This window comes from Mauremys reevesii, linkage group 1, assembly GCF_016161935.1.
Source record: "Mauremys reevesii isolate NIE-2019 linkage group 1, ASM1616193v1, whole genome shotgun sequence".
Lineage (NCBI taxonomy): Eukaryota > Metazoa > Chordata > Testudines > Geoemydidae > Mauremys > Mauremys reevesii.
The window spans coordinates 195,606,199-195,625,971 of NC_052623.1; the positions used below are offsets into that span (position 1 = coordinate 195,606,199).

At 41.6% G+C, this 19,773-nt stretch overlaps 1 protein-coding gene across 1 annotated transcript; it reads right to left on the reverse strand.

The window, feature by feature from the left end:
* Positions 1-1,146: 1,146 nt before the first annotated feature.
* Positions 1,147-18,366, reverse strand: ABHD10 (abhydrolase domain containing 10, depalmitoylase). Its single transcript, XM_039493698.1, has 5 exons — positions 18,141-18,366; positions 8,038-8,221; positions 6,513-6,624; positions 5,469-5,606; positions 1,147-1,930 (listed from the first exon to the last, which is right to left on the reverse strand). The coding sequence occupies exons 1-5, from the start codon at positions 18,337-18,339 to the stop codon at positions 1,589-1,591; spliced, it is 975 nt and encodes a 324-aa protein (XP_039349632.1). The 5' UTR covers positions 18,340-18,366; the 3' UTR covers positions 1,147-1,588.
* Between the last annotated feature and the right edge of the window lie 1,407 nt (positions 18,367-19,773).

Genomic DNA, 19,773 nt, shown 5'->3' on the forward strand with positions numbered 1-19,773 from the left:
TAAGCAACATTTGAAACTTAATCCACACATGATCCAGATACTGAGTGATTTATATTCTCAGTAGATACATCCAACTGCCCACCTTTTTGTTTCAGTTGTAAATTGTTCAGGTTTGTAATTTATTACGTAGCTTAGGTTTGCTGTCTATTGAGTTGACTTGCTTACTAATTAAGTATTCCATTCAAGGGCAAGAATGAGTCAGCAATGGCCCATCTTCCCTTTTCATTTTTAAACACACATGCTAAGGTACCTTCCACCCCTCTGTAACAAGAAATCAATAGGGAGAAACCCAGATAAACCAAAGTATGGTCAATATAGTTACCTCACCCAGGGCAAATGCATCCAGCTGTCTTTTCTACTAGTGTTCCCACAACTGTAAATACTATGGAAAGGTAGTTACAGCTAAATAAAAACCATTCCTAGAATGGATGTATGTCCCATTTACAAGTATGGCTAAGTCATGGATTTGTTGCAGAAAAGTCAAAGTATCACAAACAGAGACAGCTGAACTGACTGGTTGAGTAGGCTTTCATGCTACACAAACAACAATTCTACAAATAGGAAGCTCCACAAATGTTGAAAAGTATTATTTCCTGATATGCCAAGATCAAGTAGGGCATATAGCTTTTTAAAGAAGTGTTATTGTGTATGTAAGTTTCTGCATGACATTAGGGAGGGATGTTGGGCAGTCCTGCTTCCTTGCTTCATTCTGCCTTAATAGGATTAAATATATTCACTAATGCAGAAATATCTAAATCTTTCAATGTAAGTGACCTACAACTCTTATAGAATACGATGGTAGAGATCAACCTTCGGCCCCTAGAACAATGACCATGTGATTACTTTTCATCTGGTATAATGAGCTTAGAAAGACATCTGTAGAACCGAAGTTTCAGTTTTTAGTTATTCTGAGCAACTCAAAAATCAAACTTGCTCATCACGATCCCAGGCACAAAGGACTCTAAGATATTGTGCAGTTGTTTTATGGCTTAATATCAGTACTAAAACTCCATTTTATATTTGAAGCCAGCTTTATTATGCTGCATTTTCCCCCCATTCTATTTCTAGGGGCATTTAATTGAACATTTCAGGTACATATTTGGGGTGGGAAGGCTCCCACACAAGTTTCAGAACTCAGAAATGGAATAATGTTAAAGCATAAAGCACAATATTTATTTTAGGATGTCAAAAGGAATTAAAAAATTAAGTTGTACTGTACAGTTCTAATAGTAGCAAAAATTTAACCATTGGCACAAATGTAAGAAAGGTAAACATGTTTCAGTACAAAATAGTGTAGGAAACTTCTGAAAAAAAGTCACAGGAAATCAAGGCGGGGGAAAATTTTCCAACAAACAGCAGCATTTTCTTCACATTTTCTACCATTTGTGCAAATGCAGCATTAAGAAAACACCTTTATTTACAAAACAGAGGTAAGGAGACAGAAGTTAAAGCTCCACTTCCTTTCTTTCGTGACCTTTGCATCCTTCCAGATTCAGCAGTGTTCCATTGCCATAAAAAAAAGTGAGGTTTTGGTTAATAACAGAAGAGATCTGAGTGTTAAGCTCATGCATTAGTGCTAACATGCAACTCATGCTAGGGTCGTCAGCTTGTCAATTAAATCATCAACAGTGTACACAAGAAGTTTCATGTCATCCTTCTCATTCATTCGGTGCTGACCAACTTTGCGGAGGATCACATCCACATCTGTGCTGACAACATCATCTGCAATCTGCATGGATACCTGCCATGGGACATCTTCATCCTTCATGCCATGGATAAGTTTTATAGGGCAGGTTATAGGAATAGGATTGCTCAACAGACAGTGGTTTTCTGCTTCTTTAATGAACTCATATGACAAACAATAAAACCCTTCCTCATTGTGTTTTGTTGGCAGCTTCCATTCACCCTTTTCTTCTATTTCTTTTTGGACCTGTTTAGAAAAGAAAAAGAATATTCCAGACAAATGTGATTCACTCTTATTAAACAAGGCAACCAGACTCCTTAACTCTGTTTTTTGCACATTACTAAGAGCAAAGAAACAAAAAACCCCAAACTCTTACAAACGTATCCTTACCAGTTGAGGTCAGCAGGAGTAAGAGGGGTGTATTTGACCCATCCCTGTAACCCCCCCAGACATCTGCAGGAGGAAAACACCCACAATGAGCCTCAGAAGCTGATCTGTACCTCCCTCCCACAAACTTCAGCTATTCAGGGCTCTCACACAGCAGGACTCTCAGCCATGACCCAGCCAAAAGAGTCAGCAGCCCCCGTACAACCCACAACTGGTTTTAGTCCTTGTGAAGTCAACCAAGGCTCTGAAGAGTTCACTAACTGTCCATGAGTGAAAGACTCATAGGGAATAGAGGCTCCAAAGGCTTGCCATGAGCTCTCTCCTCTATCACACCTGAGGAGGTCCACACAAAGGGGAAAGGTGGAAATATTACCCGATCTGCTTTCCCCCAGCCGAAGACCCCTGCACCCTCCAATCTCAACTGACTTCCCTCAAGTCTCCAGAGGCTCAGGGCTTCATTCCTTTGGACCTCACGAAGAAGTCATCAAGGAAGGGGACCCGATGAAAGCAGGGGGGCTACCAGTGGGAGGAAGGAGGAGACGATTTGAGGCCTTTCTTCCCTCCTGGGGAAATTCTTTGAGCATGCAGGATTAAGGATCACAAAAAGAGACACATTTAGGAAGCCCATCAAAACCATACCTTCCCACCCCAAAGCTTTTTGGTGGACATTCCCTCCCTCCACCCTTGAGATCAGGTTATATTATAAGGTATCGCTAGCAAGAACCAAAAGGCTACTACAGTTCAGCACACAGGTGAACACTTCAATAATTAATGTATCAAATTTGGAGCCCAAATCCAGTTCATTTCAAATTATGCAGAAAAATCCTACTTCAACCCCAGATCTAACCTACCAAATTTAAGTCAGGTTCAAATGAAAGTTCATTTGCAACCTTAACAGTAGTTGTCACAACTGCATCTGTATTCCCACTCTATGGTCCAGCAAGGACACCCATTTTAGGCTCCCAGACCCTCAGCTGTTACCTCTTCTGTTGAGAGACCAGTATCTCTCTTGCTCCTGACTGGGGTATTTCCAGGCTGCACAGCTCCCTGCCTACACTGTGAATTCCCCAGAAAGACAGACTACTTAAACAGGTCTGCGTCTCTGCTTTGCTTTCTCAGAGGCTATAAACAGTGTAATTGCCACAGTTACAAGTTACCACACAGCTTTTTCCTCAACAGGCACATTTACTCTTAAGATGAAAGCATTACAGAAGACCTATTAAAACAATAAAACCTACATGCAGGCTAATATGTGTACCAGAGATTACCTCCAACTCCAAGGAGGGCTCTGGTAAGCCATGAGTCCTTAAAACCCCACCAGAGGGTGTGTGGTTTCAAGTTCATACAAGCTTTTACTCGGAACAGGCACCCATAGGCATACACCTTTCTTTCACTTGGGTCTTCAGAGACCATGAATAGGTAATCAGTCAGACAATGGTTCTCCCCTCAGGGCATAGTTTCAAAAAGGTTGGGATGGAAACCTGCATTCACCTCCCTCCAGGTACTTCCTAGCAAACCCACTTAACTTGGTTTGTCCCAAAAGTTCCTTTTTGTCTGGCATATAGTTTGAAATAGTCCTTTAAAGCGCATTACACTTCTCCAGGATTTACACTGGCCCCATCTCTTCCCCAAGAGATGTCACATACAATCCCAAAATAATACATCAACTTTGCATTCATGACCCAAAGAATTCCAAAGCTATTTCAACTTAACACAGCAAGATCTTCCACAGATATTGCAGGAAACTGCCATATCTGTCACAGTAGTGTTGGTATATGAAGTTACTTTCTAGCCTTTGACATAGAATAGTTACACTTACATCACTCTTTCCCTCCCCAACTCTTTGCTCAATCATCTTGCCTGTCATTCAGACCCATATCCCAGAAGTCATTTGATTCAGACTTCTCTCTAGGTCCTCAGTCAGGCTCTCCCTTTAGATCTTCTTTCTGCACAACATCTTTAAAAAACCACCTTCTTATCCATCCATGAAGCCAAGACTTATCCAAGCCCTAATCATCTCACATCTCAATTACTGCACCACCTTTCCCTTTGGCCCTGACAAATGCCATTTTGCCCCATTCATATCCATTCAGAATGCTTCTTCAAATATCATGTTCTTAGTCTGCTGCTTTGACCACATCACCACTCTTTTCCCATGCACCCCCCCCAGTTCCCTTTTCTCTAGCTTATCAAATATAAGCTACTTGTCTTCACTGCTTATCCCCACCCTACCTATCATCTCTCATTCACTACTGAAATATCAATTCCTGCCTCCATGTTACCAGCCTCAAAGGGCCACTTGTTAAATTTTCAAACCAGTATCTTTTTGCTTTCTCCTATGCTGTTCCTCATATATGGGAGGTGCTCCTGGTAGCTACCTCTAAAACTAACTAAAGCTAAAAAAAAAAAAATCTCTCTCTCTCTCTCTCCTCTCTCTCTCCCCCCCCCCCCCCCACCCCACCCCCCCTCCGTTGTTGCCACTTGAACGCTGGGATAGCTGGGATATAGCTGCATAAGCTGCCTCATAATGCATCACTGCCAACTGCACTGCACTGCAAACCAGCCACACACGCGCTGAGCTGTGTGCCTGTGGCTGCACCACACTGCACCTGGCTGCATGACCAGCACTGTAACTCCCTAACTCCCAACTTTCAAGTTTTCAAGCAAGGCCAAAGATGAAGATGAAGATAAAGGGTCAACAGTGGCTCACCCCAAAATTAGACTCCTATTATTCTACTGTCTTCTTTGCACTTACTAAAAAAGACTTTTTATATATAAGTGTAACTGTAGCATGCGCAGAGAGAGACCATTGGATTTTTTTTTTACAAATGTCTTATTGATTAAAAAATCAAAGATACAAATCTATTTCAGAGATATACTAATAATGGTAATTACCAAAGAAGCACTTTACTAAAATAAAGATCTGCAAAGCTACCTACCTCTTATCCCCTTTCATAACCCTCCTCAGAACTCTTTGCCATGATGCCTATAAAATCCTGACAACAGTTAGATTGCTGGTGTGATGTGACCACTGCCTATTATGCTGACCAATACTGTCTTTGTACTCCATTCATCTGTATCTATCTGATGTCTCTTTCTTATACTTAGATTTTAAGTTGCTTGGGGCAGGTATCTTTTTGTTTTGTGCTTCTACTGTGCCTAACACAATGAGTCCCTGGTTCACAATTAAGGCTCCTATATACAGTGGTTGTAAGAAGTCTTCATTTTAACTAATTCTGACAATTTTACTCAGAAATTTCACTTTTTGCAGGCTGTTAACTCAACGTCAACTCTTACAGTTTATTTAACCATAAGATACACAATGAAAAATTTTAATAAAGGGATTTCACACCAGTAAGTTTGCAAAAACAGAAAATTAAAAGCCGTTAGCATTTACCTCAAGGGGAAGTTGTTTAAAAGTTGTTACAAGATAGTCTGCAGCTGCAGCTACTCCAACTAAAGCGGCCACCTTTTCTGGACGAGCTATTGCTGCATGAAGCATCAGCCATCCACCTAAGCTGGATCCCACTAGAATCTTAAAATAAGATTTGAAAAGCAAAACACACAAAATTATTTTTAATCTAAACCACCAATTTACTTTTTTTTTTTTTAAATCAAAATATTTTCAGTTTTGTTTAGCTACTTAAACCTGGGGCATAATCCTGCTGCCCTTACTCAGCAGAACTGCTGTCATTTCCAATGGGAATTTTGCCTGAGTAAGCATCACAAGATCTGGCATTTAACTACTGTTTTTTGTTCAGTGGGGCAGGTTATTGCTTTCTCAGACTGACCCACTGTAAACAAAACGAGAACTGAAATGTAGGTGAGCATCAAGTACTTTTATTTTTTTATTTTTCTAGCTGTGGAAGTGCTTTAACATTTGATGTTTCTTTCTTTAAAGAAATGAGCCTTGTAAAGGCTCATTAATAAAAAAGTCAAAACACACAAAACAAGTTTTAACACATTACAATAGTTCTAATATTCACTCTGAGCTATATTAGATGTAATTACTTAGTAGAACTTCCTCTCATTAATTTAAACTGAGCTGTATGTAGTATTTGAAAGTATCCATTGCCATGGTATCTATGCAATGGACAGCTTAACACTGACTTTTTGACTTTATTCTGTTTTGAACTAAAATGATTTCTCCCCAAGTTGTTTCATTACTTAATCTACTTTATTTTTCATTTAGTGTTGTTCTACAATGTTATTTCCATTGCTATTAGCTTGTTGATCAGCACCTCCATCTCTGTGTAAGGTACTTCGTGACTGATACATTTTTGTTCCATTTGAAACAACTCAAACTGGAAAAGAGTACAAAGGTAGTTCTTTTCTTTTTTTATAGAAGATCATTCACAAAGACCATAAAACTGTATTTCTGGCTATACAATGCTTTAACTTGGGAGAACAGCTTATGCTATATTTAAAAATAAAATATAACCTGTGGTCCATCTGTGAGTTCATCTAGTACAGACAAAACATCCATCCTCCACTTTCCAACCGTACACTCTTGAAGATTACCATCTGAACTTCCACATCCTGTATAATCAAATCTGCAAGTTAACAGTCAAGATAAAATTTTAATATTACTTATAAAACAAACTGCATCAGACAGTACCTACACAGAACAGGAACAATACTGTTCACTGTTAATCAGAATTAAACAATTGCAATAAAGACAACATACCTCATAATCATGGAGGTTTGCAGAAATTTCAGTTAAGAAATAAAGTTACTCTCGGACATCAAATCATATACATAGGGATTTGGGAGCACGAGACAACTAGGAGATGCAGTGCACCCAGGCACTAACTAGCTTTTTAAATCTGCAAAACCAAATATAACTCAGACATATGGACAGGACTGTCCTTGAAGCATGAGACAAAGACCTACATGATTTTTTCATTTTTAGATTTTCCAAGTCAAGAGTCTCCTTCATATAATATACATGGTTCATAAATGTGTTGTCAAGTACTGAGACTGTACATCCTTATTACATTCTGTACCTTCTTAAATAATGTTTCATCTGTACTATGCAATTCATTTCACTAGGTATACTCCTTTAAACCCACTCAAGATGCTTGACCAATAGACATTAATCTGCATTCATAAGAGTTGGCAGTTGAGTCATCACAAATAGCATTCTATAAGGCCTGGTCTACACTCGGGGGGGGGGGGTCGAACTAAGGTACGCAAGTTCAGCTACGCGAATAGCGTAGCTGAACTCGAACTACCTTAGTTCGAACTACTCACCTGTCCAGACACCGCGGGATCGAAGTCCGCGGCTCCCCGTCGACTCCGCCACCGCCGTTCGCGGTGGTGGAGTTCCGGAGTCGATGAGAGCGCATTTGGAGTTCGATATATCGTGTCTAGATGAGACGCGATATATCGAACTCCGAGAAGTCGAACGCTACCCGCCGACCCGGGCGGGTAGTATAGACGTAGCCTAAGAGAGCTAAAACAAGAGCTTTGTCTTAAGGCCCAAATCCAGAGGCTCCAAGCAGGAGTCCAACACGGTGCCCCTTGCAGGATGGAATTTAATCATGCAGTAACTATTTAATTTATAGGTATTAACCATAATATAAGTGAAGATTTCCCATTTCAAAGATTTTTCATTTTTATGCTGATAATCTTACTATTTCATGAAGCATATCACTCAAGTTAGAACAGAGATCATTACAATTTCAATGAGTCATGTAAGTGTGTTGAAAAATTAATTTTACTGATTTAAATAACCTCTGCACAGAAAAGATGAACATATCTCAGATATGGATTGACAGTGACACCATCACAAGAGGCAGACATTATCTCTTATAGTGCATGCTTTCAATTAGATGTCCAAATCTAACAGGCTGGAGCGGGGGAGGAATTTTCAGCATCTTTGACGTATGTTCACAGAATTCCTCATTCCTGGCTGCCATACTATAATTCATGCTAGTTTCTCTAACCAATCTTCTTGACTGTACCTTACAAAGGCATGACCGAGAGATTTGCAGAAGTCCTGGAGTGCAACTGCTTTCTGCCCATTCATATCTGAATTAAGGCCTGGGAGGAAGACAACACCTGGGTTCTTGCCTTTTATCTTATTATACGCTAGATTTGGACGATCAGGTCGACTAAGGAAACTGACTGATGACTTCTGTCTGCAAGCTTTAAAAACACAAAAAAAGACGTTTTATAAAGTAAATTATCATCAGAAATACTTAAGTACTTGGGGTAAGATACCAAAAAACATTAAAAATCATCTTGAAACAAAATATTTTAGTTCAAGTAAAATACTCAATCCCAACAGAGTTTGGCAATTGTTCAATACTATCTATTAGGACAATTTCAAATCTTCTGGGACCACACAGCTATCTGGGTGAAAAAAGCAAGATGATATTCAAGTCATGCAATACTAACAGTTTCACTCTGTAAGCAGAAGCATGGTTTTTAAAAGGTTTGCACACAACTGAACGTTACTGATTCTTGATTAGTTACTAATTTCATATTTCCTCAATAACTTTAGTGATCTGGTAAGTTTAAAGTTATTTATTTGTGCTTCCTTATTATTTGCCTCTCTGCTATTCCAAAGTAGTATGATTTTCAAAATTAATCTTAAGAAGAAAAGTTATTATTTACATGGTAACACAGGTGTGGAACAAATTACAATCAAAGGCACCAATCGTCCATAGAGAACTACAAACCCAGCCCATCTCCTGCCCAGAGTCCCACTGTAATCAGTGGGAAACAGAATGGGGATAGGTTGGGAGGAGCTGAGAACAATGAAACAAGCTTTGGATATTTCCACCATAAGAAAACCAATACATGGAAGTAACATTACTGTACTGCGAGCCCAACAGAAATTCAATAAATAAAAGGTTAGTCAAACTTTAGTAGTGTAACTAACATCATTGCAGTAATGCCAACTTAGTCTGGAGACTATTGTTAGTTATTTTGTTCCTTTTCAATTGATACTTCAATATTAATGGGGTAATCAGATATTTGTATGTTAAAAACAGTTTTTTTTCAAGACTCATAATTCCATCCTAAATTGCTGCTACTTATACAGTTTCAACAATATGTATCAACAAGGAAAAATCTAACACATTTTTTTCTTTTTTCAACTTACTAATAAGGAAAGCCTAGAAGTCTTAGAATTTCACCTACTGGAGTCTTTGAACACATGTTCTCAAGTTGCCCAATTAAAAACAAACAAACAAACAAAAAAAAACCCCACACTTAGAATTGACACTTGGTCTTCCTGTCATTTGTAGGTGTACAGCAGGGATAGGCAACCTTTGGCACACGGCTCGCCAGGGTAAGCCCCCTGGCGGGCCGGGACGGTTTGTTTACCTGCCGCGTCCGCAGGTTCGGCCAATCGCAGCTCCTACTGGCCGTGGTTCACCACTCCAGTCCGATGGAAGCTGCGGGAAGTGGCGGCCAGCACATCCCTCATCCTGTGCCAAGATTGGCATGCCGAAGGTTGCCGATCCCTGGTGTACAGACACTACTGTTTGAAACAAACAGGCTTGAGACTGGATACCAGTAGGTTTTCATTGCTGAGTACAGCTCCTGTAAAATGTCATTTTCTAAATTTGCTATTCAGTTCTTCATCTGCATAACATGGGCTTCTATAGCAATAAAACAAGAAACTGAAGGTGTGAAATTCTAGCATCTGAAAACAAGACATGGAATCTCTTTTACAGATGGGTAAACTTTTTAATTTTTTTTTTTTAGTTTAAATTAAATACAAATTCATTTTTTTAAATAAAGCTATTTAAAAATAAATCTGAAATTAACAACATATATTAAGACCTAAACTTATTACAATATCATAAAATCATTTAAATTAAATACAATAAGTTGTATTAAGCAGCACATATCTGCTGTGGAGGTTTTAAAGAAAGTCAAACCACTGAACTGGTGGGAGTCACTGGCTAAGCACCTAGAATCAGTTTATCGAAGGGCTAAACCAGCTTTTGACAGCAGTAGCCTCTTCTGCCACAGTAGAGACAATATGTTCTTCATTTCAATATATTCAATTAGTTCACTTCAATGACTAGTTCCTTCAGAGTTAAAACTCTCTCTCTCAAAACCAGGAATTGAATAAAACAGCAACGCTTGTTTTCCTCTTTCAAACTATGCATAAAACTAATTGTAGATCTTATTCTCGTACTAATTTTAAAATCTTGAAGGACATGTGGAGACCTGAAACAATAAGTTTAATTCACCAAGTTTAAATAACACTTGCTTTGCTTAATAAACATATTCATTTTAAATTAAAACAATGCATTTTAATTGATTTTTTATCCAAATACAGCTTTACCCAAATTATAAGTGAAAAGTTAATCATCTAGTAAATAAGAAATACATCGATCATTTTCTAATATCATAAAGCTAAAAATTAACAAGTTCTATATAACTGCTTAAATGAGCGCATATAGATAGTGTGTCCTCGTGGTCAGCAAAAAATATCAAGTTCAGTAAAATGGCTACATTTAGGTGGAAATCAATGTGTTTAACGGTTATCAACCAATGGAGACACTATCTAGTTATGCCAACACTAAAATGACAGTCACCTGTCTAGGCCATTTGCATTATTGATACAACAAAGATTGCCTGCATCATTTCCCCCCACTGGGCTTTTGATAGTGGCAGGTCTGCTTTGTGCAATCAGAAACGAAGTTTGGCAGACCTTTTCTGTCATTCTGAACTTATCAATGACCAGAAAAAACGCTTGCTATGTATTAATACTACTACTTTTCAAGCTAGGTCCTTGAAGTTGAGGAGTTTTATTTCAGTAAATGTGTATTACGACCTCATGCCTCTTCTTCTGGTTCCTCAAATGAATTGAGCATTTTCAATACTGGTCATTTTTCACATTCTCCTTTGTAATTTTAATATTCTGAGTCAATAAAGAACAAAATTCAGATCCTTGGACTCCTTGGGAGCTTTAAATTTTAAGTAGTGATAGCCAAGCACCTCATTTCAAATCCTTAAACCATTCTAGAACCAACAATGAGCTGCTTGTAATTGACTATTCCATCTCAGGGCATCTTAGCTAAGTTATTTAAGTTTGGTATATCTCCAATTATTACCTATCTCCTAGAACTGGAAGGGACCTTAAAAGGTCATTGAGTCCAGCCCCCTGTGCCTTCACTAGCAGGACCAATTTTTGCCCCAGATCCCTAGGATTGAACTCACAACCCTGGGTTTAGCAGGCCAATGCTCAAACCACTGAGCTATCCCTCCCCCCCTTAATAACTGTATCTAACTGAAATAACTGTTCAATTACATATAAATGCTGACACAAAATGATAATTCTGAATTTAAAAAAAAAACTATACCCCTCTACCAGCAATACTGTAGTTAGACAACCAGCCTCTGAAAAGCAAGTTCAAGTACATTTCTTGCTGTACAAGAACTTCAATCAGAGACTGAAACCCATCACTTATTTAAGAAGTTACAACAGCAGCTTTTTCTAGATTTAATTTCAAAATTAATAAAATGAAGCTCAGAAAAGCTTCAATGAAAAGACAGAATTGCCACATGGGCTTTCTAAAAAACTAAAATCCTTTATCATAAAAATATTTCAGTATAAACGGCTGGCTTTATATCAGAGAAAAATGCCCAAGTAGTACAAATCCACCCCAGCGCCCAATGTTGAGAGAGAGCACAGATGTGCCCGTAAGTAAACAACAGTATGCTCCCATGAACTCACTGTCATTAGGCAATTTCAGTAAGTTGACAAAATTTGCTGATTCAAAATGACATGATTATTTTTGGTGAAAATTTTACCAGATTAATCACACACACAAAGGCAAAGTTAGTTTCTGGAGATACTGAAGAGTACACACCACTAACATCCTAAAAATATTTTGAAGTCACTGTCATACTTAGAGGAATCAACTTCTGGTCAAACAATTTTAAACTCAGACTGAAGCCAGTCTTCCCCATGAAGTCTCTTAATATAGTAATTTTAATAACAATAAAACAATATTTTCAAGAGCCCCACTGCAGCTGGATAAAGCATCAAGTAATACTGTAGAAGGTATTTCAATAAGCTTTTCTGTTTAGCAGAAAGAACCAATCCCAAACACAACAAGGAAAGTAACTGGTTGAGCTGCTGTTTAGAGGATGATCAAGTTACCAGTTAAATATAAAAGGCTTCTGATTAATAGGGAAGGGAAAATTTCGACAGAGATTTAAAGCCAAATTTTCATGTCCTGTTCACTCAAAAGTGAGTGGAAACAAAAAAACAAAAAAAAAAACTGTCAATTTTTAAATTCAAGAAATGCATTCTAATAAATGGAAAGCTCCCTAGGCCACAGGAATAGGTGTATTCTAAAGGCAGCAGATTTACTCCTGATGGGAGAAGCTTCCTGTGCAGCTCTAACCCCTTCTGGTTATTACTGGACATGGCAATAGCATGGAGACTAGGGGCAGTTGCAAGAAACTCAAGGGTCCCTGCTCCAAAATGGTGATAAATCATGGACTCAACATTGTGTGTCTAGATATTGCAACAAAAATCATAGATCATAGAATATCAGGGTTGGAAGGGACCTCAGGAGGTCATCTAGTCCAACCCCCTGCTCAAAGCAGGACCAATCCCAGACAGATTTTTGCCCCAGATCCGTAAATGGTCCCTTCAAGGATTGAACTCACAATCCTGGGTTTAGCAGGCCAATGCTCAAACCACTAAGCTATGAAAAAAAGCGACAAACAGTTAAGAACTGGGATCTGGTTTTGATACCATTTTATTAAACCATAATGACTCCATTACTAGGTATCCCAACCCTATATAATGGGAAGAACAGTTACTTTTCAGCAACTGCTGAAATACTGACACAAAGAAACTGGTTCAGGACTGAGCTTAACCCATCAAAGCAAGGAAACTGAGTGATCAGTTCCTCAATGTCATTTAAATGTAGTTCTCTAGTTCCAATGTCATCTACAGAAAAAGTGGAAAGCCACTATCATGTACCTAAGATGACATGATGGACTATAATGATTCCTTGGAGCCATTATTTATTGTACAGAACCAGGATGAAACCAGCATTTTAGTTGGAGCTGTCAGATTGATCTCTCAGATAAAAAAAGACAACATTTATCATGTCCGCTAAAAAGCCTAAGCAAAAATATCTGGTTCTCTCTCTCCACATACTATAAGAGCAAGAATCCAGTTATCAAAAAGTCAGAGGATATGTGACAGAGGAGATACCGAATGCTGGGGTCACCTGTATGTTTGAACTGAAGGCTGCATCTGGAACAATACATGCGTGAAAGTGTGTAGCACAAAAGGCTATCACGTTTGCACGCCATTTTTCTGTCCAGTAGGATTCTGATAATTTATCATTCCTGTCCTCCTCCACGCTTTTAAGATGAATATTACCACTATGAACAACGATGCTTAAAATTCATGGTATACAGTGAAGATAAGTATCTCTCTGTTGTGGTCGTCTTTTTTTCTGTCTCTTATTCTATTTCTGCTTGGAGGTACAATAACGATGCATTTAGTCTGTCAGATGTGCATTTGCTTGGAAAAGAGTATACTTAGATAATTTCTAATTATCATCTGCTAAATAGGTACAGATTCCTCACTGTGTGGTTTGGGGGATTTTTGCCAATGCAGACGCACAAATTATTCCTATAGTTCATGTTGTCCCACTATCCGCAAGTTACTGAGGTTTGAAAAAATTCCATTGTCTTGTACATATTAGAACAGTTAAGTCAGAGGGCCTAGTTAACATTAGACAAATCACCCACATCAGGGGTTTCTCAACCTTTTTCTTTCTGAGCCCCTGCAACATTCTGTGAAAACTCCAGGGCCCAGCAGGCAGAAGGCGAAAAGGAGTCTTGGGGCTTTAGTGCTGGCCACTGGGCAGGGGGACCCTTGGCATAGTTTATTTCTATTTTGGAGGGGAGCAAGGCCTGGTGGGGCTTGGGCCAGCTCTGCACAGCAGGGCCTGGGGAGGGAGCACCACCTCCACTCCCAGATTCACCTCAGCTGCACCACACCTTGTCTGGATTGTGGGGGGCATGCATCCAAAAATTATAATTCAAAGGGCGGGGGGTTACCTCAAAACGTTTGAAAACCACTCATGGTGCAGGGAGAGGGTAAGCTAGGGACAGTATGCAGGCAGGGGGGTAGCTCAGGGTGCATTGAGTGAGTAGCTAAGGGCTGTATGCTGGGAAGGTTGCGGTCACTGCTCCAAAAGGGCTCTGACCACCCCAGAGCCGGGTCCCCCTACCTGGAAGGCTCTTACTGGCAGCAGGAGCAGCTCCCAACCCCTTTTGACTGAGAATCAGCCACAGTCCTAGGCACCAGCAAGAGGAGGAGGAGATGGGGGAGCACTGTGGCTGCCCACTCTATGGCACTGCCCCACACTGCTTGGCTCCCCACCTCCAACCTGGCCAGGAAGCAGGGAGGGAGGGAGGGAGGGTCAGGGGGAGGGAGAGTGGAGCTGCCCCAGGACTACCCTGCTCTGGCACTGCAGTTTTGGGGGGCAACATCCCTGGTCCCCTCCCACCAATTCCACTCATGGTCTTGGGGCTTCTACCCCGCAGGACATTGGGACTCAGGGCTAGCAGAACCCCTGAACTTGACTCACAGTCCCCTAAGGGGCCACAGACCCCCAATGGGGGGGAGGGATAGCTCAGTGGTTTGAGCATTGGCCTGCTAAACCCAAGGTTGTGAGTTCAATCCTTGAGGAGGCCACTTAGGGATCTAGGGGAAAAATTGGTCCTGCTAGTGAAGGCAGGGGGCTGGACTCAATGACCTTTCAAGGTCCCTTCCAGTTCTAGGAGATTGGTATATCTCCAATTATTACTATTACTTATTACTAACTGAGAACCACTGATTTCCATTACATAATTATAAACCAAGTCAGGTTTCTTATTGCTGTACTGAACACAATAAAGAATTGTTAGTTTAATTAGAGGAATACATACAGGCACACTAATTCAAGATGGCCACAAACAAGGCTTTTCACTTTTGAAAACACAGACTAGGCTGAAGGCTTCAGTGCCATTCAGCTTGATGCAAATTTTTACGGCTGAATTAGTTTTGGAGAGATTAAGAAAATGCTGATATTGACATATTCAGTATATCAGCATAACTTCATGGGTTTCTATATTTAAATTAAATCCAGTTTTTAGCAGCTTTTCAGTTGTGGATGAAGCAAAGTGATTTGGGAACATTTCCCCTCCTATATATATGATCTATGAAATGCTAAGCTGAGTCTGCACCTTTTGACATATTAGGTCAGATTCTTAAAGCTATGTCATAAGCACTATATATTTACATATTATTAATTTCCAATGACCCACCTTTCACAAATGAAAATCTAATGCATCCCCAAATAAAATTGGCTGGGCTTCTACAGTATTAATTCAAGGCTGACCTAGTGATGTAGTTCAGTAGATACAGAAATGCTACACATTAAAACAAGTGGGCGACAGCATCACACCACAAGAACTGTCCTGCAGCAACTAAGATCTAATCTCCTGTTACCCTAAGGGCTATGTTCACATCTCCTTTTTACTTACATATGTGCACAACAGATGCACTATGCTGATAAGTACGAGAGTAAATATTGAACATTGCTCTTTAAAGCTGCTATAGTACCTTTTGAGCAAAAAGTTAAAGTCAGTCATTTTTGAAGAATTTTTTTTTTAAAAGATTATTGTCACAATGAAATGCAAAAAAAAAAACCCTATACTTTTTCAGTTCAAGCATTGTCTGTAGTCTGGTATATTATTTTGTTCTGTAGTTGAGGGGATTGTTTGCACATCAAAGAAAATTTAAAAAAAGAAACAGTACAAGCTAAAAAAAAAATCTAGTGAAACTCTGGGCAGACATAGAACCTAAAAGCGATGTTCCTCCCTCCGTCAATTTTTTTTAAATTGGCCCTGAACCTACAATCTGATCCACGCAAGCAGGCAGATGCCTGAAAAATTGGAAAGCTAATCTGGGTTTATCAATTTCTGTACAGCAACTTCTGTGTTCTCAACAACTCATTCAACTCAGCACAAACAGAAAAGAAGGATCTTTGGGATACAAAACACTGTTCATGGTAAACAACTTTGAATATATATAGTTATCACACCTTGAGCCCTTTTTTATGACTCCTCCCCTTTATTTCCTCAAAAGTTGCACTGACAGATAGTAAGAGATGACAACACGTCAACTATGTAATTCATATTTTATGTAAAGCTTTTAATCTTGAAGTGCTTCAAATTACACAACACAAAGGAGAAATGACTGCAGTTCAACTTGAAAAGTGGTAAACACTCAGTATACAGCACAACACGTATCTACGGGAGAGAAGTGTATAAAACAGGGAAGGGGAAAGGAAAGGAAAAAGAATTTTGGCCAAAGGAACACTCCTATACTCTTACACTCCTTGTCTATACAGTGCTAGAAAATTGCACCACTTTACCTATACTAGTATGGTTTAGCAGTGAAAGTGGGGATTGCAGTTACATCAGTACAAAAGGAGTTTGTATTGGTATTGATAGTCTCATGTGGGAAGGGGAATAACTACCGGTAAATCAGTTAAATTTGTTCACAGTTGTAGCTCCAGTTTAAGTGTATATAATAACTTATTCAAAAATCAAGTTCTCTACAGCCTCTATATCCAACGGGCTCACAGACTGATTTTGCTAAACTGGTTCAGAACTCAGACTCTGCTGAAACAATATGGTTGGATCACACAAACTAAATTATATTTCAACCGATTTCAGAAACAGTTATACAGGTAACAATCTACTGATGTTGGCCAGACAAATAATTGCACTTGAACTTGAGTTTTAAATTAAATTTAGCTAACTCAGTTTGAGAACAACGTAACTGGGTCTGTCTGTACAGCCTGGTGATAATACTTAAGCAGTAAATAAGCTAAGTCTGTTTCAGATCATTTTGGTTCCATTTTCCTGAAGTGACAGATTTGAAATATCTCAATACGATGTGAGCAACTTAACGTTTCTCCCTTACTGTTTTATTGCAAGGGCTTGCAAACTTTGCTCCAGTGAAGGAATGAACAACAGCTTCTTAAGGGCTCATGGCTGCTTTTAATATTTATTAAAGCAAGCTACAGTCAGCTGAACCCAGCATACAGCATCTTAGGGGAAGTCTACTCAGATCAAGGTGGAGCATCAAAGGCAGTGGGATCCTCAGGAAGGCATGCTGAGCCTAGACACACCATGAACAGATGACAAGGCAATGGCAGAATGGGTTGGACCTTAGCTACATGTCAAAAGAACTATAACAGGGTTAAAAAAAACTAGATGAATTCATGGAGGACAGGTTCATCAATGGCTATTGGCCACAATGGGCAGTGATAGTGTCCCTAGCCTCTGTTTGCCAAAAGCTGGGAATGGGCAACAGAGGATGGATCACTTGATGATTACCTGTTCTGTTCACACCCTCTGGGGCACCTGGCATTGGCCACTGTTGGCAGACAGGATACTGGGCTAGATGGACCTTTGGTCTGACCCAGTGTGGCCGTTCTTATGTTCTTACGGCTGGCTGAAACAGTCTCCAAGTTGAGGACTGAGGCCTAACACCTGTCTCATGAGCCCTGCAGCCTTGACATAAGAACGGCCATACTTGTTAATATTGACGTTATCAATTAATCCAAAACTTCCCCACCACGCACTGAGAAAGAGCTGCGCTTCTGAAAAGGACACTACATGTCCGTATGCCCGCAGAGCACCCGGCACGACAGTCCACGAGAAGCTCAAGATCAGGGTTGCCACCTCTGAGGAGCCACACGCCAGGGCACCCAGGATGAGCCTGGGCAGCTGGCGGTGTGGGCCAAGCAGGCTCCAGCCTCTCTCAGGGAGCTACTTGGAGACACGAAACGCTCCTGGGGAAAACCGACGGGTCTTGACGGCAGAGCAGCGAGAACAAGCGGCACCCAACCCTGGGGGGCCGAAAAGCGCGAGGCCACCCGCAGCAGCAGCGGGGCTCGGCGGGAGTCACCGCGATCCCGTGCGGGCACAGCGCCCCGCCCCCTGCGGGCAGCCCCGGCAGCGCGCGCCCGAGCCGGGCGGGGCGCAGAGAACGGCCCGGCCCCGCGCTTACCCGGCAGCGGCCCTGGAGCCCGCAGCAGCAGCGAGGCGCGGCCGCGGGTCAGGCCCCGCCACCACAGCGCCCAGGCCCCGCCGCCCGCCGCTGCCATGTCCCGGCCCCGCGTGGGCTGAACGTCCCGCCCTCGTCGTTCCTCGGCCGCGCGGGGAAGCACTGAGCATGCGCCTCGCTGAGGAAGGGCGGTTGTGCGCATGCGTTGTGGCGTTCCCCGGCCTAGAGTGCGCGCTCTAACGTGATACGGACGCTGCGTGGGCGGCTAAGGGCCAGACTATCCGAAGGCGCCTGCGCGTGACCAAAAACAGAAGGAGGACTGCGCATGCACCTCCTCCCGCAGGGGGACAGGGAGGGGGAGTACGCATGCGCCTTGAGGCTGAGCCGGGAGAACTGGGCCGTTCGTCCGAGGGCGGAGGGGAGGGAGGAATCCTCGTCGCGCCAGAGGCGCAGGCGCCGCCAATCAGCGCCCGGGGGCGCGTGGCCAGCCCCAGGCGGGGGGAACACGTGCCGCGCTCCCTGCAGAAAACCCTCCGCCCGCCTCGAGGTGCCAACTTTCTAATGGCAGAAAACTGAAGGCCCCGTTGTGCCACCTGCTGACTCCATCCCTGTCCCTCGCTCTCCCCTACCCCCAATTACTAACTCAATTGCACTGGGCAAGGGCATGGGGGAGGGCTCCAGCTGGGGGGTTTGGGGGTGAGGGCTCAGGTTGGACTATATTTTAGATTTGTGACTGGGAATGGAAACTTATATAAATATGTTTCCCAGTAGACCAAGATTTTTAAAATGCAGTATTTGCCAAGGTTGTTATCTCACATTGTTGCTCTCTTGGGAGGTCATTATGTTGGGGAGTTTCTGTACTAAACATTTTTATTATAATTAATTTTTACATAAGAATGGTCATACTGGGTCAGACCCATGGTCCATATAGCCCAGTACCCTGTCTTACAACAGTGGTCAAGGCCAGGTGCTTCAGAGGGAATGAATAGAACAGGGAATCATCAAATTGTTGGTGTCACTAGGCCTAAGTAAACCAAAGTTGTGACTGCAGGCCTGAGTGAACCAGAGGTCTTCCATGCTGTGAACTTTAACCAGCCTAAGATGCTAACAGACAGCAAGCAAAATGTGTAACAGTCAGCTGTCTCAGCTTGCAGATGCAGGAGTTTGAAACAGCAAAAGCGGCGGGGAGGGGGAGAGGGGGGAGAAAAGTCTACATGTGCCTGGGCCGATAAGGCCAAAGATAAGCATGCGAATGGGAACTTTTCTAACATGCTGAAATGTAATGTTTAAAGTAACTGCTGTTGGGAAGGGAGGGGTGAGGGGGAAAACCTAACAAAAGGCTTACACAAACAAGGGGGGTATAAATGCTGGGACCCCGCCTGCGCGCGGGTATGCAGGATTTGAGAATGCTTTTTCTCCCTGGCACCTTATTTGGGCTCAAATAAATGTGGTTTGCTTCTCCACCCTAGTGTGTTAATTAGCGCGACGCACACCGGGCAACGAACCCTGCTGTTGCTCCGCCTTGGGCCCTTTGAGCCGGCAACAAAGTGATCCATCCCCTGTTGCCCATTCCCAGCTTCTGGCAAACAGGCTAGGGACACTCAGAGCATGGTGATGCATCCCTCCCCATCCTGGC